Here is a 24,306-nt window from a genome sequence, read left to right on the forward strand (position 1 = left end):
CTCTGGAGTAGAGAGGTGGCCTGTTTTTTAGTGAGCTAGCAAACCAGGGCCTTGGGGAGATGGTCTTCAACCTGTACGCTTCTTCAGTATTCTCACTTGTAATTCTCACTCACCTGCTGGTCACCACCTGCACGAGAAAACCTCTCCAAATTGCCAGTCATTTAACTGTGGGAGCTGAAGTCATATAAATGCTCTTTGAAGTGGTTTCCGAAGGCTGAGGGTAGGTCCTGTCTGGGTAGTGATGTGGTGTGCATCTATGGTAGGTTTCTGTAAGTAGGGGTTTTGTTTTAATGCGTGTGTTATGCAAAAACTTAGCTAAGTCACCAATGATAGCAAACACCTTTATGGTGCTTTATAGTTTAAAACGTAGTACAAAGGACTGATTTAAAATGAGTCCATCACTGAGTGAGCCACGTGCAGCCACCAAATAAAAGGAGGCTTGTGAATGAAAAATTAGAACTAATATTTTCCTTAGCAGTTTTGGTTTTTGGGTTTTTTTTCAGACCCAAGCACCTATAGTAAAGGTAATCTGTTTTCTGTGCAGTCACAGCTATCGGATCTTGATTTGATAGTTGGGGAAGCCAACGTCCGTGTTTGTCCAGGCTCACACAACCAATAAGCAGCTGAGTTAGGATTCAAACGCAGGCAATCTGGGTCCACAGGCTGAGCTCGGACCACTACACCAAGCAGGTGAGAGTGTGGATGGAGAACGATATCAGAACATTTAAAAACACCCACTGACAAGGTACCACAAATAGGATTTGACTATAGTCCAGTCATACCCTATTCCTGTTGAGGTGTGCAAGTTCCTGAGTCTTTTTTTTCCCCTCATTCGTGACATTAAATGAATCTATTTAGAGAATGGATTTCTACATTTAAAGAAACCAGCGTTCTAGCCAAATTAAATTTGTTGCCCCCGCCCCCGGTCTGCATCAGAGCTACAACTCAACCGGAAACTCTCTCTTGCTTTGTCCCTATCACCACCTTTCCCGGTCATTAAGAACAAAAGGTTTGTGAGCAGATTAAACCTACGCTGTTTGTGTTCCGCTTTTTGAGTACCTATACCTGTTTAGTGCAGATAACCTGGTGTCGATTGGAGTCCGTGCCCATATATTTTTGAAAGCAACACATGCCGGAATTTAGCACTTTCTTACAATAGCACAACCGTAGCTAAACAATTCCTTTGAGAGGGCCCTGTGCTATTACACCAAATATTTAGAAGTTTATCTCACCACACCGCCTGGCATTCTGAGTAAACCTGGGCAGTAGTATGGAGATCAAAGAATTTAATAATCAAAAAACCACCTTTCACGCTCTATCTGCCATCAAATGAGAGTATTAGTGAAGTGGTATGGAAATCCTCTTTAGCACGCCTGCAGCCACCAACCATGCCACTTAAGATTTAAAACAATGTGATTGAGCGTTCAGAATCCACAGGATTGAGTTGTATGGGTACGTTAGTGTATTATTTCCAAGTTGCCAGTTTCCCCCAGATTAGCACATTTTCATTTCGGCTTTATTAAAGGAGTCAGAACATGAAAGGGGATTTAGCACAGTGGAGATGTCAACCACGCTTCCTTGCCATCATGGAGTGGCTTATTTGGTTCAAGGCAGCCATGCATGTGAGTCCAACAACGTGACTATGGGACTAAAAGTCAAGCCAAGTGGGATTGATAGAAAGGAAAAGACAGAAATACAATGATGCAGTGAAACCACAGCTCTCTAGCCCCGGGTGGGAACTTCAGGCCCTTGATTTGATTTCGTATGGCCCTACAGTTGCAAAACACACGACACAACGCAGTATCAGCTACACAGTAAGTGCTTTCGTACAGCATTACTGGAATGGCTTGGATGAGCCCAGCATGGTGTTAAGCACAGCAGAGACGCAGCCAGATGCAGGGGACGGGGCTCTGATCACTCCAGGAGACACCTCCTGTTGTGGAAAGCCATGGTTTTCATGAGAACACACTCTGTCCGTCAGAGTGCTAGAATGGAAGAAGCTGGAAACCTTTGGTTCAGGAATTTACATTCTAGGATCTTGTTACAGATGATCAGCTCTGTCTGCTACCCAGAGCCGGGAGACATGGGGGGCAGCGTTTCTTTTCTTCACGTTTGGTGCGGATCAACCTGAATATCTCCATCTAAGCAGGTTCTGTATTCTTCCCACAATTGAAGGGAAATATTGATGTACCTTCTCCATTCAGAGTCACCTACCTGGTATTTGCTTATCTTTAAAGCTGGCACAAGAACTTTGCATAATCTTTGGAAAGAAAAGAAAGGTAAGAAAGGAGCTAGTTGTAAAGGGAACAATTCAGTTAACTGGTCAGTTGTTTTGTGTACACCAGATTGAAAAAAACTTGCCTTGATTGCTTTTCACTGAATAGACTTGGTCACTTTACCATGAATGTGGGTACGTTCTAATCCTCTGAGTGGTGAGCTGGATTTTTCTCTAAATAGAATCAAGTAAGCACAGAAACAAAAACAAAGATAGGGAAACAGAAAAAAACAATAGCAACAGCAATAACCTGCTTCAAGGACTGACCTAACCCAGGACCACAGGCTTTATTTGCAGTGGTAGTAGGTGCATGAGCTCCCTGGAAATCAAACCTCAATATTACCTCTATAGGTGCTGCTTTTTGTGTCGGGCCCAGGAAACGATAAGATGACGGCTTAGTTTCTGGAATCAGAGCAGCAGCTAAATGAGCTGTTTCAGTCCTGTGTGGGGTCCATCTCTAGCATCAAAACTGAGCATCTCAGCTAGTTCTTTACTCAGCTGCACATGCACCAAGCCTAGACAAGATGGGGTTACACAAGACAGGGATGTCCTGAGCCCCACCTATTGGTGCTTATGACCTAACAAAGACACAGGAAGGCTTATGTGTGAGAAACAAGCAGAGTTGGATACAGTCACACACTGGATTGGGAGGAACAGCCTGAGCTCATGGGAAGAACATTGGTAAAGAACAAGACTATGATGTGGACCTTGGCTGGGTTGGGAAAATGGAGTTAGAACAAGAATACTTTTATTCCTATGCTTAAAAACACTTAGAAGGAACATTCCAGAGGTCCTTAACATTGGCTTCAAACAGCCAACAACTGGTGACAATGGGCTCTAATGAACAGGCAGTGTCTTCTTCCTCTTTAAATGATCTCTTGGTATCATCAAAGACAGATTTGGCCTATGCCACCATCTTGCCCAGAATGGGAAGACCAGATTCTGGGTGGGCAGTAGGCATAGCACAGAGCCTAAAACCTTTGCTGGGTGACTGGGCCACTAAGTTGAGCAAACAAGTGAGGGGCAAGGTTCCTGATACCTTGGTGCTTTCCTGGAGTCCAGGTCAACAGCCAAGAAGAGAGGACAGTCATCAGATGCTACACCCCAGGAGTGGCACTTGATGAACAAAACAGCCAATGGGGGAAACCAGGAAGAAGGACCTTGGGTTTTGTGAGGTGCCACTGAGGTACAAGACATTGACGCTCTGATGATGTGGTGAAGTGGAAGAGACTCAGCAAAGCCACACTGCTATCCTTTTCACTGTTCCCCATTGAAACCCTCTTGATTCTATCATTTTCAAAATGGGAACTGGGGCACCTGGTTGGCTCAGTCAGTTAAGCGTCCAACTCTTGGTTTCGACTCAGGTTATGATCTCCTGGTTCGTGAATTCGAGCCCTGCATCGCACTCTGCGCTGGCAGCATGGAGCCTGCTTGGGATTCTGTCTCCTCTCTCTCTCTATCCCGCCCCTGCTTGTGCTGTCTCTCCCTCTGTCTCTCCCTCCCTCCTTCTCTCTCTCTCTCTCTCTCTCTCTCTCTCTCTCTCTCAAAATAACATTAACATGGGGAGGGGAATTAACGACATGCCATTATTCCCACTTAACTTCAGACACTGCCCTTGTTCATGGCAGGAAGACACTCCAGCAGTCAACATTGTGGACATGTAGCCTATTTGGGGGCTGTTCCATACGTACTGTCGTGTCATGTCATAGAAGCTTCTTTCTTATAAGATGTTGATGACCGCTGTAAAAGGAAAGTGTTCTCTGATGTATTGAACGCACACCCTTCCTCTTGCCCCTGGCTTTCACACAGTTGAAAGTGCGTGGTGCAGGTTGGCAGTAACTTGAAGTTGTTCTCTGAGCAAAGTGAAGCTCTAGTCAGAGGCAGGAAATGTTTATTTGAACTTTATTGGGTGAGTCAGTTTGCTACAGCTTTAGGTCACTTTAAACTTGGGGCATCCTGTGTATGTCAAATAATCATAGTTTTAAGCAATTGGAGACAAACATCAGATGTACCTGAATGAAGCTTAGACCTTCTCAACCGGCAAACTGTCAAGTGGAATTTTTACCATTTGGCCAATTCTGATTAAGGCTTTCCCACATGAAAATAAGCGTCTCCCCTTTTACCCAAAGTAGGGTGGACTCTACCCTCGATGGCTTCTAGAAGATCGTTACAAGACACAGCCATGTGAAAACCCACTCTCTATTTCCCATGCTACCATTGCTGTTGGCAGAATCGGTTATTGTGATAGGCATTCAGTTGAGATAAATCTGAATTTGAGGAAATATCACAACAAGGTCATTACACTCAAGTAAGGCCTTTGAACGATGGGAGACGAAAGGAAGAGAAGGCCTATGAGAAGAAGGACTGAGAATGTGTGAAAATGATTTTCTGTAGACAACATTATTTAAGTGATAATTATTTTTGTTATTGCATCGGGATGCTGACATCACTAATCCTAATTCTTATTCACACGAGACTCTTCTCTATTAATTGAGAGTTGAGTCTCCAGTGAGAAAAAGGATGTTTCCTGTGATGATGGCTTCCTTTCTTTGTGGGGAAATACAATTGTTGGGACACCTGGGTGGCTCAGTCAGTTAAGCGTCTGACTTCAGCTCAGGTCATGATCTCATGGTTCATGAGTTTGAGCCCCGCATCAGGCTTTGTGCTGACAGCTCAGAGCCTGGAACCTGCTTCGGATTCTGTGTCTCCCTCTCTCTGCCCCTCCCCCACTCTCACTCTGTCTCTCTTTCTCAAAAACATTAAAAAAATAAAAAACAAATTAAAAATTGTTTTGGTTAAGTTTCCCAGAGTGATTGGATTTTTCCTTTGGTTCTACCAAGGAGGTGTAATAGAGAGGAGGAAGGATGGCTTGTTGTTCTTGTTCAAAGATAATGAAGTATTTAGGACAGTGGCAGTAGGGAACAGTGGGAATAACTTCAGGCTGCCTTCTACCACTCCATCTTGAAGTCTGCTTCCAGAATAGCTTTGCATAAAATCAGCTTTCTTTATGCCATTTCACAACTCAGAAATATTTCTAGGGTTCTTTGGTTCCTCCCTGTGTCTTCAGAACCACTTCCTCCCTGTACCACCCCCACCACCCAGTCTGTCTTCCTACCCACATCCAGAGTTTATGCCATTTCCTAGATAGCAGGTTTTTTCCACCTGCTTGCTCCCAGCCTCCCCATCCCCACATGCAGTGTCCCTTTCTGTTTCCCTCTGTCCTCGAGGGCTGTTCCTTTCACTTGCCAGGACTTCTCCTCCACCTGCCCCCCCTCCTGACTCTAATTCAGATTTGTGTCATCCAAATTCCTGTAGAAATGGCCACTTCGACCAGGACCAGTGATATTATGGAAAATAAAATATAAAAAGGGTTTTCCCATGACTGTTTCCTATAATGATCATAAGTACTAAGGCCTGGATGACAGATGATTACTCTCTATGGTGGCTAGAAAGTAATGACCCAGATACATAGCTTTCACGATCTGATTCGTACATAACGATAGAACATTTTGTGTTGCTTTTTGTGGTTTCCCGTGTTCAGTTTCTAGTTCTTTGAAACCAAAGCCTTGGCTTATGTTATCTTTCATATCCCCCCAAGTACCCACTCCAGGGCTGGACACCCAAGAAAGACCTGTTGAACTGATAGATTAAATGGTGTAGATGTGGAGGGGTCAAGGAGATGTCACAGAGTGTGAAGTGAGGATCCATGATTCCCTTAGATGGTGCATTGGAGAAATCGTTCATCCTGTCACTGGCACATCAAAGGAGGACTGTTCCAAGTCCAGTCTTTTGTTGGGCACTCATCTGAAATTGATTCAAAAGCGATAGAATCTTTGCACATATAAACAGCTAACAAATGATGGAGAATGTGCGTCCAAACAAATCCAATTGGCAGGACATGTGGTGCTGTTGAGAGGAAGCCTCTGGCTATCCATCACACCTTGAAAGATGAACAGGGCAGGCCCAGCTTTCCCTTCAAAGGCAGGAAAGGTTAGCGCTCTGGGAAAACAGAGCCCAATGGGAATTTCAAACACACGGTGTGGCCCTTCCGGCTTGTAGGTCATTATTAACTATTCTTACCCTAAATGGCCATGACATATAATCTCTTTCCTAATTTTATTATTTTACTTACTATCACAAGACCGTAACTTTTTAGACATTCAGGTGAGATTAAGGGAGGAGGAGGTGGAATAAGGCTTTTAAAACCTTTGGTTACCTCAGAAAACATATTTGCTTACTTTACCAGGAAGTTGGATTTTTGTTTTGTTTTGTTTTCTACTGATGCCAAGAGGGGATTAACGAGTAGCTGCTGGGTTTGCCAGCTTTCTTTTGATTTCAGTTTATGTAATTAAGCAGTTCCCAGAATGACTTGAGGTTCTCACTATGCATCAAAACATGCTTCTCAGATGTGTTAGGTGTGGAGGTCAGAAAGGATCCAAGCTCACTAAACAGAGGGAGGGGGAGTGAAAAACTGATCTTGCTTTAGCAGCAGTCCATCCTATCTAAAAAGGGTTGATTCTGCTTTGGGGCCATGTACACTGAGGTATATTGAGTAGAAAGGTTAAAACAGAAGTTCAGAATGAGCTAATGTTGGAATAACTCAAAGTGAGGTTAACAATAGAAATAACATGGGAAACCAGCTCTGATTTACTGTTGAATTTCCAGCAACTAGAGCCTCACTCATGGTGGATGTTCAAGAACTTGTGCATTCGACAAAGGCACACTAGTAACCCACTAGGTGCCGGGCTCCATTCTAGCTGCTGGAGATACAGTAAGGGATTTAACCTCCCTCAGGATCCTCACATGAGTAGGCACAAGACAACCGGCCCGAGACATGGGGAGGAAACCAGCCTAAAAGCCAAGGGAGCCAAGCGTTTGCAGGAAGAGGATGTGATCATGAGAAAATGCTGCTAAAAGGACAGGAAAATGAAGACTTGGTAATGGTGGCAGCTATACAGCCATCAGTGACAATAGGAATAGGCCACCTTCACAGAGTACCAGTCGTGAACCATGCATCTTAACATATAATTTCATCCCCCGTAAGACACCTGTAAGGCAGGTCCTATGTCATCTGCTTTTTACAGATGAGAAAACTGAGGACAGGAATGAAGTCATTTGCCCAAGCTCAGATAGCCAGTAAGTGACAGATTCGGGAGGGAGCTCTCCTCCGTCACTCCATGGACCCTGTTCTTAAATGCTGTGTGTCTGGGGTTGGTGGAATAAAAAGCAGTCAGGGAGTGGAGAGGGGCATGGGAAAGAGAAGTTTTCTCCTCTTGAAAGATTTGGATTCTTTCAAAGTCAGCTGAGGAAATGCAGTGTTGTTGCTAAAGCCCAAGTCCGGGCTGGTGACCATAGGAAGGCACTGTAGCAGTTGTTTCTGATGGCGTGTTTCAGCTAGAGCAGGGCAGTGTCGGATACGTGACACAGCTGCACTGCTAGGCGGAAAGGCTTGCCCCCAGTGCTTCACGGCCGCGGTTCTCAGAGTGGGGTCCCCAGACCAACAGTGTTGACATCACCTGGGAACTTGTTAGAGATGCAGATTCTCAGATTCACCGCCCCAGGTCTTCCAAATCAAAACCTCGGGGGACGAGGGGTGGAATCCATGTTCTAACAAGTCTTTGTGTGATTCCGATACACAAACCCGTGTTCTTGGGGTATCCTTGAAACCAGAAGAGGGAAAATCTGAATAGCTTATAATCCATGTATCTCACAGATACAAAATGCCTTGGCAGAAACCAGATGGAAGACTGATTCTGAACCCTGGCTGCACGTTGAGGTCACATGGGAAGCTTTGAACACTACCGATGCCCAAGTCCCACCCTCAGAAATCCTGGTGTCATTGGGCTGGGGTCAGCCTGGGCATTTGGTTCTTGTAATGAAGGCTTGAATGGGGAGTGGATGATTGAGTGAATGGTTGGCAAGGCAGCCTGTGTATTTTTGAGTCAGAATCATACTTGGGGGAGAAAACAAGGCAGGTCTTGAAGGGGAAAGAAGACAAATGGAAGAGAAGCCAGACCTTAGGCCCTTTGTGAATACCAATACAGCTTGAATAAATCTGGACACTGTTGTGGGAGGAGAAGGCAGTCTGAATTCATAACAATTCTTCACGGGGGACTTATTTTCAGAGCACTTCCAATTGTAAAGTAAATATGCTATCAAGACTGCTTCATGAATAAAGAAGTATTGTGATTTTTAGTCAGTCTTAATGGAAGTGTTTCTACTAATTTTGGTTGAAAACAGTATGCTCACCTCCTCCTGGCAGCTTCACTCAGACTCTGTCTATACGTTAAGAATGTGCTCTGTTCCTCTGGCCTCTCCAACATCAATGTTTTCCCTTTGCTCCATGAACATTCCTCCTCCGCTGAGCTGCTCAGCTCCTGTCCTGGGCATTCTCACTCTGTCCCCAAATCCTGGGATTTGTTCATGCCCTCCACCCCCGCATCCTCATTTTCTCAGGCCCTAGCTCTGTCCAGAATCTTCCATGGTCCCTGGCTTAGAGAACCCACCCTTCTCTTGCTCTTTCATCTTTAAGACACTCTGCTCCTATTTTGCTTTTCAATCTGCCCATTTCTCATCTCTACCCCTGGATCATAAGTTCTGCAGGGACAGTGCTGGCTCATCATTCTTTGTCTCCTACCCAGCCCAGCACCCCACACCCCCACAGCCTTAGGAAATAGTAGTCAAGAAATTCACCGCAAAGTGAATATCCATCCATCTGCCTCGCACATGCTCATGTAACGTGCTCACATAGGGCAGATAAAGAAGGCCCCTCCTCCCATGAGGTAGGAGTGTGGTCGGGCCATTCAGAAGGCTGCCTTGAGGGAGGAATCCACAGGAAAATGTGCCAAGATGGGAATCCCAGAAGGAACCTCCTCCAGAGTGAAAAGTGGCCCTCGCAGAAGGGGCACTTGCAGCCTCATTACTTTGTAGTAGTTTCCTAGGACTGCCTTTAACATATCACCACCAGTTTGGGAACTTAAAACAATAGAAATCCAGTCTCTCACAGCTCTAGAGGCCAGAAGTCTGGAACCAGTGTCACGGGCCAAAATCAAGGTGTGGGCTGGGTCCTGCTCTCTCCCAAGGCCCCAGGGGAGAGTCCATCTTTGCCTCTTCTGGCTTCTGGTGGCCGCCATGTTCTTTGGCTTGGGACTACATCACAGTCGCTACCTCTGAGGCCACATTGCCTTCTCCCTGCTTCAAACCCCCCCCCCGCCTTTCTCTTATAAGGACAACTGTGACTGCATTTAGGGCCCACCCTGGTGATCCAGAATAACTCCCCCTCTCAAGATCCTTAGCACATCTGCAAAGTCCTTTTTTGCTAAGGTCACATTTGCACATTAAGGGATTAGGACATGGATTTCTTCTGGGGAGCCATTATCCAACCTACCCCACGTGTAAAGGTAACTGGAGCTTCCAAAGGGGCAGAGATTTGCCCAAGGACACACTCCAAGGTCATTACAGAAATCAGACAAAGACCCAAGTCTCCTTTCTGTCAGCTTTGGGCTTTCTCCACTAGACTAAGCTGATGTTCATAAAAATAAAACAGAGGAAGAGATTTAAAATAACACCTCATACCCTAATCTGTGTGCTGTCTGCATTATTTGTCTTCTGTCTGGATTGGGTGCTACCAGGACTCATTCACCTCCGCACCCTCTTCCCCCTCGAGTTCTGTTGTGTCGGGCTCACGATACCCTCTCTGGCCTGAGTGGGCAGCTGCGGTAGAAATACCTAAATGGCATTTTCTGTTCTCCTTTCAGGACCGCCTCTTTTTTGTCATGGAGTATGTCAATGGTGGAGACCTCATGTTCCAGATTCAGCGCTCTCGAAAATTCGATGAGCCTCGTTCCCGGTTCTATGCTGCAGAGGTTACGTCAGCCCTCATGTTCCTCCACCAACATGGAGTCATCTACAGGTAGCTCTTCCCTCCTCCTCCGCCTCCCTTCCCTGACAGCGAAAAAATAAAGAATTCTGCAGGCACTTGAACTGACTTTGACTCCTGCCCAACTGGTCTCTTAGCAACCCGCTTTAGATTAGTTGTTTGTTCCAATTTGCTCACAGAGGACTTTTTTGGGGGCTGTTTATCACTGTGAATGTTAATATTTGAATAGCCCCGGGAGATCTGGCCCACCGTTTGTGCCAGTTTTGATTGAAAGCCCAAACACAACATTTTAAAGGCTTGGCGCCGAGCGACCTTGGGGTGACCTTCATTTCTCTCTCTCCCCACCCTCTTCCTTCAACATCAGGGCATTCTCCTTACTTTTTCCTTCTGTGCCATGAACTTCCTCCCTTCCCAACCTCTTGCCACTTCCTGAGTTTGTTTGGCTTAGTTGTCTCCAGCAGATAGAATCAGAGAAGGAGGAGTTGCTTGGGGGTCTCTGGGTTTATGATTCAAGGAGGAGGAGGGGAAGGGAGCTAGACAATATCCAACAGGAAGTGACTGCAGATCATCCAGTCCCTTACTGCCGCCCTGTCCCCTTTCCAAGAAAACACACACACACACACACACACACACACACACTGATTTTCCAGTAAGGGAGCAGGGCTATTTACGCAGGCTCTTCTGTGAGGTCAGGAATTCTGGGGGGAGTAAATATTTATAATTAGCAATAAGGACACTAAAGTTCCTTAAGGTTTTCTCAATGACTGTCCATTGCTTTTGCTCCCCCCCCCCTTTTTTTAATTGGGTTGAATAATAGCTGGCTGGGTTCAACCTAGAACTTAGTCACCAAAACTTTTCTGACTCTCTCCTGGGAATAGTGCTCTGAGTAAATGCTCTTGAAGGGGTTCTGACCAACCGCCCCCCAGACTTCCTTTCTACTGATGAGTCTTAGTTTCCTAAAGTATGCATCTCTCTGCTCAAAAATAGTCAGGACCTCCCCATGGCCTACATAATAAAGCCCATGCTCTTTAGCCCCTAGTCATGGCCCTCCGCATCTTGCGTCCATGTATTTGTTTCCTATTGCTCTGTAACAAAATACCACAGACTTCGGGGCTTAAAACAGCACTCATTTATTATCGCCCAGTTTCCATGGGTCAGGAGTTCAGACATCATGTGCCCCAGCTCTCTGCTCGGGGTCTCTCTGCTGCAATTAGGGTGTCAGGCCAGGCTGCCTGCTTGTCTGAAGTGTGGGGTCCTCTTCTCAGCTCATGTGCTTGTAGGCAGAATTCATTTCTTCGAAGCACATGGCTGGCTTCTTCAAGACCAGCAGGAAAGAAAACCTTTCTTGCTTTGAGTCTTTACCTTCAGGGAAGGCTTGGGTCCTCTTTTCAAAGGATCGCATGATTAGATCAGGACTGTCCAGGATCATCTCCCTTTGGTTTCACTCAAATGATTAGGGACCTTTATTATCTTTGCAGAAGTCCTTTTTCCTATAATGTCACATAATCACAATAGTGATAGCGTATCATCTTTTCCACCTTCTTTCGGTTAGAGTTAAGTCACAGCTGCCACCATACTTGGGGGAGGGGTTACGGAATTATACCAGCATGTGACTCAGTGGGGCTCAGCTTAGGCTGTATCTGCTCTATAGCCCAGGACACCTTTCTCTCCTTACTCCCCATAGTACCTTGTTTTGACCTCACCAAGGTTCGTAGCTTTTCTCAAACTCACCTGCCAATTCCCAATTTCCTGTGCTTATTCCCTCCCCTGTCCAGCCCAGAGGCCTCACACAACACTGCCTGCCTGCACAAAGCCTGGTCTCACCAGCCAGAGCAGGTCTTTCCAGGCTGGACACTTCCATTTGCAATTTGGGAATGAATGGGATTTGAGACTTGCGTCGCTGCGCCTACCACTGTCCACCTTGTGTTAGCAGTAGGCATCGCTGTGGATCCTTCACCAAGTTGCAAACAACCTTAAAGGACCATTTCTTCTTCTTCTTCTTCTTCTTCTGCTGCTGCTGCTGCTGCTGCTGCTGCTGCTGCTTCTTCTTCTTCTTCTTCTTCTTCTTCTTCTTCTTCTTCTTCTTCTTCTTCTTCTTCTTCAAGCCCTCAATCATCTTATTTTACATACCCTTCTTGTCTTACACATAGTAAATATTCAACAAATGACCACTGACTTCAATTAGTTTAAGACCCTAATCTCTGCCCCCAGAGCAGCTCACAAGCCAGTTCCAGATACAGGAGTTACGTATGCAAAGGGCTCACCCATCCTGCAAGGCAGTGCACTGTTAGGTGCCAGTGGCAGGAGGAAGAATTTCTGTCCTTTGAGATGTCATCCCCATTCCATCCCTGTTAGGAGTGGGTATAAACTGTCCAGTTTACTGGCAGGGATTCAGAGACTCCCTTTAAATAGCTTGCCCAAGGCCCTACTTGGTCAGTGACAGACCTGGGAAGTCTAAGTGACTGATAAGCAAGCTCGTGCTGTACGCCATGACACCTGTTACTCTGCCTTTTCAGGTCCAAGTCCAGACTCTTAGGCTTGTCATCCCAGGTATTCCAAAACTTGATTTTCCCTTACATTTCTACTTTTCTCCTTTCCAAGTCTGTCTCATCACAGTTGTGAACACTTGCTCTATTGGCTTTTATGCGCCGTACCTTCCCCTCCCCCCCTCCTTCCCACCTCCCTGACCCTTTCTCCTCAGTGTCTGTATTACCCAGCCCGGCTGCTTCTCCCTTCCAACGTCCATTCTCTAAATGCTGGTTTTCCCCAGGGCCTTCATCCTTCCTTACTCCCTCCCTAAATACTCTGCCCGAGCGATTTCAACATTTACATGCTTTCAGATGACTCCTGTGTGCCAGCGACTCTATGTCACTATATCCAGTCCCCAGTTATCCCCAGACCCCCAAACAAGATCTCTATCCCAAACCTCTCTCTCTCAAGAGTTGACCTTGGGGGCCTTCTTCCTTCTTCCCAGGTGAGTTTCCAGTAGTTTACTGACCTGACTCCCTCACCGGTTCTCGGTGTCCCATCGTTCCTCTTTGTCCTCCCTCCGTTTGCTGCCCAGCATTCTTTGAAAGCACACGATTGTCATATGCTCCCCTTTTTAGCATCCTTCAGCCCCTAAAGATAAAGCACAGTCCCCTTCTCTGGCCTTCAGACTCCCTCATGCCCTGGCCCTGTTGTGCAGAGGTCTGTGGTCTGGACATGGCTTAGCAGTGAAGGGCACAGGCAGTGAGTGGAGGGTGGCATCCAGGTCAGCTCTGCTTCTGTGGGTGGTTTCAGCCCAGGAAAGGGGTGCTTTTTCTACCCAGAGGAGATGCCTTGCTGTGTTTCTCACAAAGACACCACATGTGCTAACTGGGCCCCAGTAGCCCCAGTGATCTTGTGACCCTTATCACTGTTCCTTCTAACCACACATCCCACCCTCTAAGTGTTCCAAATTATTTGCCATTCTCCCCCTCCCCCAGTACCATTCTTTTTCATTTCTCTGAGCCTTTGTACACCTGTCCCTGGAAATCCCTTGCTTCTAATCTGTGTCTTCATCAATGAGCAGTTCCTAGTTCGCATCCGTGTTCTGACTGCCTCTGAGTCCCTGCTTTAAAAGGTGTGTAGATTCCATAATAGTGGAGGAGGGGAAACCAATAAGGGTATCAGCGAGAAAAGAACGGCCATGAGTTTATGATTGCTGAGGCTGGGTGATGGGTACCTGGGGCTTCAGTATCCTATCTACTGTGTATATGTTTAAATTTGCCATAATTATAATGTCTTTTTTAAAATTTTTTTTTTCAACGTTTATTTATTTTTGGGACAGAGAGAGACAGAGCATGAACAGGGGAGGGGCAGAGAGAGAGGGAGACACAGAATCGGAAACAGGCTCCAGGCTCTGAGCCATCAGCCCAGAGCCTGACGCGGGGCTCGAACTCCCGGACCGTGAGATCGTGACCTGGCTGAAGTCGGACGCTTAACCGACTGCGCCACCCAGGCGCCCCTATAATGTCTTTTTTAAAAAAGACTAGCAACTCCAGGGTAACATTCCTAGAGTTTTTGATTCAGTAGGTCTGGAATGGGGTTCAGGAATCTCTATTTTTATAAAGTGTTCCTCAGGTGGCTTGGGGACCACAGATCGAGAAAAATTCTATTGTGCCTTTGGAACTATGCCAAGCTCCCCTGCTGTGTGAGGCCTTCCCTGACCACCCAGGCTGTCCTGGCAACCGTGCCTTCCCTGAGCAATATAACGTCTCTCCATACCAGGCATTTAGCAGATTCTCTTTGCAGGGCTTATATTTTTACTTAAGATGCCTATTCCGTGGTTGAGAACTCCACACAAGAGTCCTTACCTGGTTGGCCTAGAACAGTAGCCTGCTTATAGTAGGTGTTCACTAAATATTTGTTCCTCATGTATGTAATGTTCCAGAGCCTTCCAGTCCAGTGGGCTGCTCCCTCATAGGTGCATACTGATTAAAAGTCTGTGTTGGAAGCATTCCTAACTCCTTGACCCTAAAAGGCCCCCCAGTTCCTTCATATCTCTCATTTTATGGATTAATGAGCATGGTATGACCTCTATTTCCCATGTTGCTTTGTGCTAAGGGGCAGTCTGTCTGTATGCCGCTGGCTAGAGACACTGTATCTCTGCCATTTGCCTCTGTCCTGAAGCCCAGGCAGAGACCCTATTTTGTGTGATCCAGGGTCTTACTTAGGAGATTGGCAAGGCCAGGTTTTGGAGGAGGAAGCTGATGGCTGGAGTTGAGATTGAATTTTCCAGCCTTCTTTCTGGAATTTATATACATGCTAATCAGCAGCTAATTGGCCAGCGTTCAAGAACTAAGGAAAAAAGTCATTTCTCTGGCTGGTGGCTCACACTTAACAACAGAGAGCCCATAGCCCCCTTTCTTCTCATCTTTGAGCCAGGCTCCAGCACCAGGCTGCACAGGACACTGTCTCTGTGTCCCCTGCCCAGCGTTCCTGGGACTCCTCTGTGTGGCTCACTGTGGGTCCGCTCTTCCTAACTATGGCTTAAAAAGAATCTCTTTCCCTCCTTTACACACATACACCGTGAAAGGTAGAGGTTTTAAAGGGTGGGCCTTCTTTAAGAGTGGGTTCAGGGACACCTGGGTGGCTCATTCGGTTAAGCGTCCGACTTCAGCTCAGGTTATGATCTCACTGTTCACGAGGAGGAGTCCCGCGTAGGGCTCTGTGCTGATAGCTCAGAGCCTAGGGCCTGCTTCGGATTCTGTGTCTCCCTCTCTCTCTGCCCCTCCCCTGCTGGCGCTCTGTCTCTCTCAAAAATAAACAAACATTAAAAAAAAAAAAAACTTTAAAAAATCTGCCTTAAAAAAAAAAAAGCGTGGGTTCAGAGAACTTTCTCTTCCTCTACATCAGGCTTGGTGCCTGTCCATTTTCCTCTGAGCTGCTCTATTGGGAGCAGCTGACTCTCAGCACACCTCTCTCTGTGTGTGCAACATGAGAGAGAAAGACGGTGTGATCCACCCCAGACAGAGGACGGCTGGGGGCCCCTGGGAAGTGAACCAAAAGCTTGGCAGACAGGAATGTATCTTTTGTGTTTTTAGAGTTCGGAAGCCAGGACCGTTGTGGCAGAGGGTGGTGGAGAACATGGCCGCTGTCACACTGGCCAAGCGTCTTAACACTTGATGCCTAAGTGTCCTCACCTCTAAAGTGGGAATGATAGTTGTATATACCTATCTCTTGAGGTCGTAGAGATTTTGTGATCTGATAGGCCTAAGTAATTTTGAATACTGCCTGCCACACAGTAGGTCCCCAATAAAGGTTAGCTATCTCATTGTATCTTGATTTTTATTAAAATGTATTGAAAGAACATTGGAGATCTTTTAACCAATCCAGGCTCCAAAAGGGATTCCTGGAATCACATTAGAAGAATGAATTCCTTTTTCCTTCTTAAACAATTTGATTCCTTTTTTTAAATGATGAAAGTAGTAATCATAGGAAAAATAAAAATTTAAGCAGCAGAGTGAAGGATGAAGTCAGTTTTCCCTTCACCAGCCTTGCAGCCATCCACGGTAAAATAGTTCAACAGTTTCTAGAGAATCCTTTGAGAATTCTTCTTGAGCAAATTGCCGAACCTCCTTGTGACTGGCCTCCATTGACCTGGAGCTCAGACAATGCCTGTGTTGTCTCCCTCATGCAGGAGCAGAGCGTGATTCCTGGAAGTCACACTGACCAGGTCCAGGTGAAGGTTCTGAAAGCAAGTGGGAAATGACAAGGCATTTTATTCATGGGAAGCCTCATTGATGAATGATGTCTCACTGCGATCACTAAAATTTTGTCTTGATCTAGCACAGGGGACAATGACTTCTAATGCTCTCCTCTGTTAATTCTTCAGAACTTTCCATCTGTAACAAGACATCATCACCACTGCTCCCCAAGAGCTATCCTGCTCTAGGGGCCTATTGCATGCCCGGTGTCAGAAGTGGGGGCAGTGGGGCACCAGGAGGAGAGAGAAGGGTGTCTCTGCTTTGGCTCACTCTAGATCACTCTATATTCAAGAGGTGCTTAGAAAAGACTTTCCTTGTTGATGATCATGTTCACAAGAAGTCAAATAAGAGTGAGAAGCATGGAACAAAGATTTAGGTAAAACCTCAGAATACCTAATAAACATGAATCTTAAATGCCTTGTCCTCAGAAGGACTGGGGGACAAAGCTAACAACGGGAGGCTGAGGGGGGTTTCCCTCGACAGAGCTGGAGACACAGTGAGGTCCCTAGCTATGCTCGCAAGCCAGAACCCCCTGGAAAATGCACACAGAGTCATGATGTAAACACTAGCCTTGTTTCCTGCTAGTCCAAGGGGGAACATGTGTGCCTGGTTTGGGGAATGATGGCCTGCCTTGATCCCCAGAGCCATCTCCTGCCATTGGCAGTTAGACATTTCTTGACTTGGTGGAGGTCTCCAGCTAAAGCCTGTGCTAACAAATGGAAGCCCTAATATTTAGAGTCCTATCTTCTTTCACTACATTCTCAATTTCTCTAATGCTAAAAAAAAGCAGAGGAGGAGGAGGGGTTAGGATCATTTCTTCCTTCTTCCTTCCCAGACTTCTGTGGCCTGCCTTCAGAAAATCTCCTAGGACATTTGGGTATCTTTTCCCTCACAAAGCGCTGTCCCTTACTGTCAGCCTTTCCCCAATCATTCTAGAAAATGATATTGTGATTAAATACTCCTAAGGATGTCAGAACTGAGTGTGTAATGAGAGGGTGGCAGGAATCTCAAATGCTAAATCAAGGAGGGCCCAGAGACAGTCTAATCCAATTCTATTTTCTAGATGCAGAACTTGAAACCAGAGCTGAGAAGTAACTCCCCAACGTTTACACACTGAGGCACTATAAAGCTTCGATGTTATTTTAACCAGAGATACCCATATAGATAAAGATTCAAACTGTTCTACAAGGTGCCTAAGCCAATAAAAAGCCATTTTCCACTCTCCCTCTTGCCCAGTTTCCTCTTCCACAGAGATAACCATTTGCAATCTTTCCAGCTGCTGCCTTTCGTATGGACCTTCGTATTTCTAAATAACATGCTTTATTGTTACTTTTGTCAGACTTTATTTTAGGCGTTCTATAGTGACTTTCCACTGTGGAAGTGAGAGCTTGGTTCTCTGCCCCACCCTCTACCCGCTCCCTGCCCCACCCACATCCACACTCTGGTACCAACCCCCCTTCCTCCCTTCCTCTCCTTAGAGTTTACTGCAATCATGGTTAATGAGTATACGTCGTGTACATTATTATGACAGTGAAAGACTATGTGGAACTAAGCCCTGTGGTAAGCTATCATTACTTTTCCTATACATTTTCTTTGTTTTCCCTGGAGGTCATCATTATCTCCTTGCTTTCTACGTGGTTATTAGTTCAACACAAACTCTACAAATTGTCCACATCTCCCTGAAGGATGTTTCCGTGCAGTGGGTATTCTATCAACTGCATGCTCATGGGTAACTCTCCTGGAACCCTCTAGACCACTGCAGTCTGAACACCACCCCCGTGGCTGCCGTCCAGCTGTCATCCTGCGTTCTCCCTCCCCTGCTGCCGGGCTTCCTTTGGCCTCTCTCCTCTGTGAATCTCCGGTCTTGTGTCCCCCATCTCCCCTTTCTCCATGTATTCCCTTGATATGGTGAAGCAGCCCCAGAAGGTTTTTGAAGAAAAGGATGGGATGTAAGTTTTTGAGACCTTTCTTTTATATATAAAACTGTCTTTATCTTACTCTCAACCCTGCTAAAGACTTTGGCTGGGTATAGAACTTTAGATTGAAATCCATTTTCACTCAAAATTTGGAGGTATTGCTCCATTGCCTTCTAACTTCCAGTGTTACTGTTTAAGAAGTCCCAAGCTATTTTTATTCTTGATCCCTTGGTAAGGATCTATTTCTTTTTTTCTGGAGGCTGGCGATTACTTAATGATGTGGGGTAGGCCATTTTTCATCCATTGCACTGGGCTCTGGATAGACTTACAATTTAGAAAATCATGTCCTTCAATTCTGGAAAATACTTCTTTAATGATTCCTTCTGTTTTCTCTTTCTGGAACTGTCATTTGGGTATTGGACTTGCTTGTGGACTAATACGGCTGGCTACATAGTTGGGGAGGCCCCAATTGTCAATATTTTTAGAACCTTCCTCTTAGAATGTTCAGATTGCCCTGGGAAGACTCTTCCAGCATCCTGCCTGAAGAGAGAGGGCTTAGCAGCCACAAGAGGCTCCATCATAGGAGCCACATGAGGAGGGAGACCTGGAGGGCCCTGCTCCCAGGATACATTGTCCATTGAATCCTCCATTTCCAGTTCTGTATCCTGGTGCCTGCCCTCTGCCCCATCCTACCCTGTGTCCAGAGACCCTCTGTTTCTCTTCTCCAGAGAATAAACCTCTGGGGGCAGGGAAGGGGCTATGCAGAGTGAAGAAGAGAATTGGGTTTATGGCTCCTTTTCAGCCAACTGTTTTTATTTTATCTCTCTCCACCGTCCTCTCCAGAAGTAAACGTTATTGCAAATTCCTGAGCTTTGGGTGGGACAGAGGACGGGAGATTCTACAGCGTACATGTAGCTGTTCTTGACTTTCCCCATGGCCATGGCGTGTCCTGGGTTCAGCTCTTTCTCGGGTCTACTAAGTTATTCACCACTCAACCCTTTGCTTGCCAGCTTCCAACGTTGTGTTGCTGTTGTTTCTTCTCTTCTTCTCCCCATCTTTGTGTATTTAGGCCTTTGTGTGTAATTTTGGGAAGGAGACAAAAGTCGTTGTGGCTATTCAAGCTACTCTCTTTATCCAGAAGTCAATAATAATAACAACAATGACAACAACAACAGCCACAGCAGCAGCAATGACAACCACGAATAGCAAGACCCTTATTTAGCCTTTGTTACAAACCAGACACTGTTCTGCACGCTTCCCACTTATTAACTCATTCAATCCTCACAGCAGCCCCTGCCATTAGATACTGGCAGTAGATACTGCCATTATCCACGGGATTTGTGATCTTTCTGAAGACCTGCCCCACCGCCGCCAATGTCCCATCTCCCTGACAGGCCAGCTGTGATTTCACGTGGGCAGCAGAGTTGTATGTTGGAGACAGCGCTGAGTTCGGACTCGGAGAACTGCGGCCGCATCCTGGCTCTGCCTAGTCTTTGTAGTGTTTCCCTGGGCAGGATCTTCAAGCTGCTTGAAATGTAGTGCCCTCATTCTCCTGTGGAATTACCCGGGCCTGCTTTTGAGAATCGCATGAGAAAGCATTTACAGAAGTACTAAGTACAATCCTTGGCACCTAGGAGGCTCCAGAAATATTTGTTAGATGAATAGGTTATGGAGTCAGAGGATGTTATGTGCTAAATTGCGTCCCCTCCAAATTCATATGTTGGAGCCCTAATCCCCCAAACCTTAGAACGTGGCTGCTTATTTGGAGGGAGGACCCTTGAAGAGGTAAAAAGTAAAATGAGGTCACATAGGTGGGCCCTAATCTGATATGACTGGTGTGCTTAGAAGAAGAGGAGATTGAGACACAGAAATGCACCTAGAGGGACCATGTAAAGATCCCAGGAAAGGACGCATTTACAAGCCAAAGAGAGAGGCCTCGGAAGAAACCAATCCTGCTGCCACCTTAATGTGGGATTTGTAGCCTCGGAAGATAAATTTCCCTTAAGTCATTCGGTTTGTGGTACTCCGTTATGGCAGCCCTAACAAACTAATACTGAAGTCCCAGGTTCAAGCCCCAGCGCAGCCACTTACGAATTGGTGTCGTCCTGGGCAAATGACCTAGTCTCCCTGAGCCCCAATTTCCTCATCTATAAAATGGAGCTGCTAATAATAAATAAAATAAGGTGGCCAGGCCTGCAGTCTCGGCATAAATTGAAAGATTTAAATCAGCTAATGCACACAGAAAGGCCTCTGGAAGTTGTTTGGGGCCCAGCAAGCCTTGCAGAGGTACAGGCACGTGGCAGTAATGATGGTGTAGTAATGCCCCTGTTCGAGGGGAGCAGGATGGTGGACATGTGATGTCGTGTGCCCCGTGCAAGTAAAAGGGCCCACCAAGGGCAGGGCCAGATCTCCGGGCCAAGCACTGTTTCAGAAAAGGGGGCCTCTCCTTGGTGCTATTCTAATACTGGGAGCACTCAGAGGCCCTGGGACAGGACAGGCAACTCCTGATAAATGCGCCTGACAACAACCAGTGGCCTGAACAGATGTGCTTGCGCTGGAAAGCTTGGAGGTCTGACTGTTGTGCCTCAGCCTTCCTGTTGGGCTCCGTTTGCATCCATCCATTGTTACCCCCTCCCACACCTGCACCACCCGCTTCCCACGTGACATGCTTCCCCAAATGCACTGACTTCAGAAATGTGCATTTTGGTCATGAGAATCATTCTGCCCCTGTACCATCTCTTATAATTAAAGTGCTTACCCTCCTGATAAAGGAATGCTAAATATCATCAGGAGTTTTTCAGGAGTAATTGCTTTTTTGTGGGTCCAGATTTTCTTAAATGTGAGATCATCTTTATCCCAAACTGTTTTTGTGTGGTGTTACCTGCCCGTCACAGCATGGGGTGAAGTCACTGGGACATGAGAAAGGGGAGGGAGAATAAGAGGAAGGGACTGAGCTGCTTGGGCTGAAAGGCCAAGTTTACATTCCTCTGAGGAAGCCACATTATTGCTGACCTGATCAGAAGTAGGATTCTGACTCTCATTGACATCGGACATTCAGAGCAAACAGGAAGTTTGGAACCAGAGGGAAACTCCTGATTAAATTTGTTTCAGTGTTTCAGCTAATAGTATGTGTTTAAAAAAAAAATTATCAGGGACCTTGTCATCTACTTTTGTGTCTCTCATGCTACCTACTGTAGAGCTGAGAACCTGGTATGGTGGTTAAGGACTTCTGGGCTCAAACGCTATCTCCACGGCTCATCGGGTATATGATTTGGGGCAAGGAACTTCTCTAAACTTCAGTTTCTTCATCTGTAAAGTAACTACGACTGTGTCTGGTACAAAGTAGACACTCGCTAGGTGTTAGCTACTGTCCTCCTTGTCATATTGTTCTATTTCACAAGTGGCAGAGTGAACAGTGGATAAGATTCACTTTGTCTATCTTGAGAATTTCACCCTGAACGTATCTTGCCAGCTGGCAAATGGAGGAAAACCACCTTGTCACATCAGAGCTTCCAAATGAAGACTAATCTGAGGAGGTGGGAGCTGCCATATGAGAAGGCAGTCAATATCTGTATATTCACTGTTATTATAGGACTATAAAATGTGCTCTAGAAAGTAGTCGATAATAAGAGCCTGAACCCTCCTAGGTTTAGTCATGATTTTGTTTCTTCAATGCCTTTGGCTAATGATTGAACTACTAAAAATGGGAATTGTTTTAGCAAACAATGGGTGGCTCCGCCCCATGGTAAGCAGAGTGTACATGAACACCTGAGTTGGTCCTGTGGTCTCTGTGGGCCCTGGCTGAGTCCAGAATGATTCGGGCTTGGGGTGGGGGGACAGGGTGCCTCAGCACATTGAGGCCACAGGGGTCACACTTAATTGTCTTTGCTTCTTTCTTTGGTCATGGGGTAACAGGCTGACCATTCCTTGCAGATTAATTATCATAAAATAAGGAGTTGATGCACTTTCTTGCTCAGAAGTCTGCGGTCACATTCCATTATCAGGATAATGTCTAGACTTCTTCTACCTCTTCCTCAAAGCCATCCCCAAGCTGACTCTCTTAATTAGCTTCGTCTCTGGAACTTATGGACATTCTCTTGCTACCCACAGCTTTTCAAGTGTTTCTCCCACCCAGCTCCTGCTCGAATACCTTCTTGAGGCTAACAGGTGTCCTTATCAACACAGCCACACACTGGACATGTATTGCCTAGATCCTGAACATTACCAGTCACAGGACTCCTTCCTCCCTTTGCCTTTTCCTGGAATACCATACCTTCTTTTTCACTTTTTACTTTTTCTAACTCATATCCTTTGAGATTCTGCCTCAGCTCATTTCTCCTGGCCCTTTCTTTTTTTTTTTTAATATGAAATTTATTGTCAAATTGGTTTCCATACAACACCCAGTGCTCATCCTAACAGGTGCCCTCCTCAATGCCCCTCACCCACCCTCCTCTCCCTCCCACCCCCCATCAACCCTCAGTTTATTCTCAGTTTTTAAGAGTCTCTTATGTTTTGTTTGCCTCCTTCCCTCTCTGTAACCTTTTTTTCCCCTTACCCTCCCCCATGGTCTTCTGTTAATTTTCTCAGGATCATATGGTATCTGTCTTTCTCTGTATGATTTATTTCACTTAGCATAACACTCTCCAGTTCCATCCACGTTGCTACAAAAGGCTGTATTTCATTCTTTCTTATTGCCAAGTAGTATTCCGTTGTTTATATAAACCACAACTTCTTTATCTCCTGGCCTTTTCAAGCACAGTGAGTCCCTTCCTTCTCCTGTTCACACTGCACCTGCTACCTTATATAATAGCATTTCTTACATCGTATTGTAACTTTCTTGGTTGAAAGATCATATACAGAGAGCTCCCCCAGTTATGCTGAACTTAAGGTTTTGCCCCATAGTCCTTGATTTCTTGGCCAACCCATTCAAACATATCGAGGAACCCCCTCCAGAAAGGTGGGAGAATTTTCTAAACATATTTGGCCACAGGATTTTTTTTTTAAGAAAGCGCACAAGCTGAAAAAGGAGCAGAGGAAGAGAAAGAGAATCTTAACAGGCTTCATACTCAGCACAGAGCCTGACACAGGACTCGATCTCACCACCGTGGGATCATGACCTGAACTGAAATCAAGAGTCAGATACTCAAGTGACTGAGCCACCCAGGCATCCCCACAGGGTGTATTTTCTAATGGACTTCTTGCTAGACTACCATTCCCCTGGGCCCTTTTCTGTATGCTGTGCTCCTGCCATGGGTCTTTCTGTTCTTCGGTGCCTGGTTGATGAAGTGCTGCAGTGAAAAGCATGGGCTGGGACTCAGGGCCCAGAACTCGAACAGGGCTCTGCCTCAGCCTTGTGACCTTAGGCAAATTCTCCCTTCTGGACTTTAGTACCCTGCGTGTAGGCAGGATTGGATGATCTAGCCCTGTGACCATAAGATTATTGGTCTGGGAATGCCTTGAACAGAATCTGAAAATGAAAGTCTGAAAATGGCTTCTCCAAATGATTTCAGTGCGTCTCTGGAGGCAACTGATCAAAGTAGCAAGGGTGCCTGGTGCCCTTTGGAAAGGTTCAGAGATGTGGTCCGTGATTCCCATGATCCCTTGGAACATGAGACATCATTGGAGGTGGTCCCATAAGCTGCTCTCTGAATATCAAGTCACCATATGGGGGCTCCCCTCCCTAATGTCTCCTCAGTCCTCTCTCTTAATCAAAATGAATAGTTTTTCAAGGCTCTGATGTTGCCAAGTTAAATGTTTATCCCTTGAGGGGCTGAAACGCAAGAACTGGGTGAAGAATACGGCTGCTGGCTTAGATAGTTGTGGACCCATCAGGACTGAGAATCTCACACCCAGGGGTCAAAAACCCTCTCAGAAGAGGGGCATCTGTCCGGTGAAATGTGTTCCCTTGTTAGAAATCTGCTAATGTAAAAGCAGATTAAATCCCAAAGGGGATTTCTGTTTGGGTTTATACCTTTTCTTGAGACACAACCAAGAAAATGTCTCTGT

General features: G+C 46.0%; 1 protein-coding gene across 1 annotated transcript in view; it reads left to right on the plus strand.

Annotated features, from left to right (window-relative positions):
- PRKCE (protein kinase C epsilon) overlaps positions 1 to 24,306 on the plus strand; it is a 497,798-nt gene that overhangs the window by 400,252 nt on the left and 73,240 nt on the right. Inside the window, exon 11 of the mRNA XM_030310527.1 lies at positions 10,033 to 10,187. Within this exon, the coding sequence (XP_030166387.1) occupies positions 10,033 to 10,187 (155 nt within the window). The remainder of the gene's footprint in view (positions 1 to 10,032; positions 10,188 to 24,306) is intronic.

Source organism: Lynx canadensis, chromosome A3 (genome assembly GCF_007474595.2).
Source record: "Lynx canadensis isolate LIC74 chromosome A3, mLynCan4.pri.v2, whole genome shotgun sequence".
Classification (NCBI taxonomy): Eukaryota; Metazoa; Chordata; class Mammalia; order Carnivora; family Felidae; genus Lynx; species Lynx canadensis.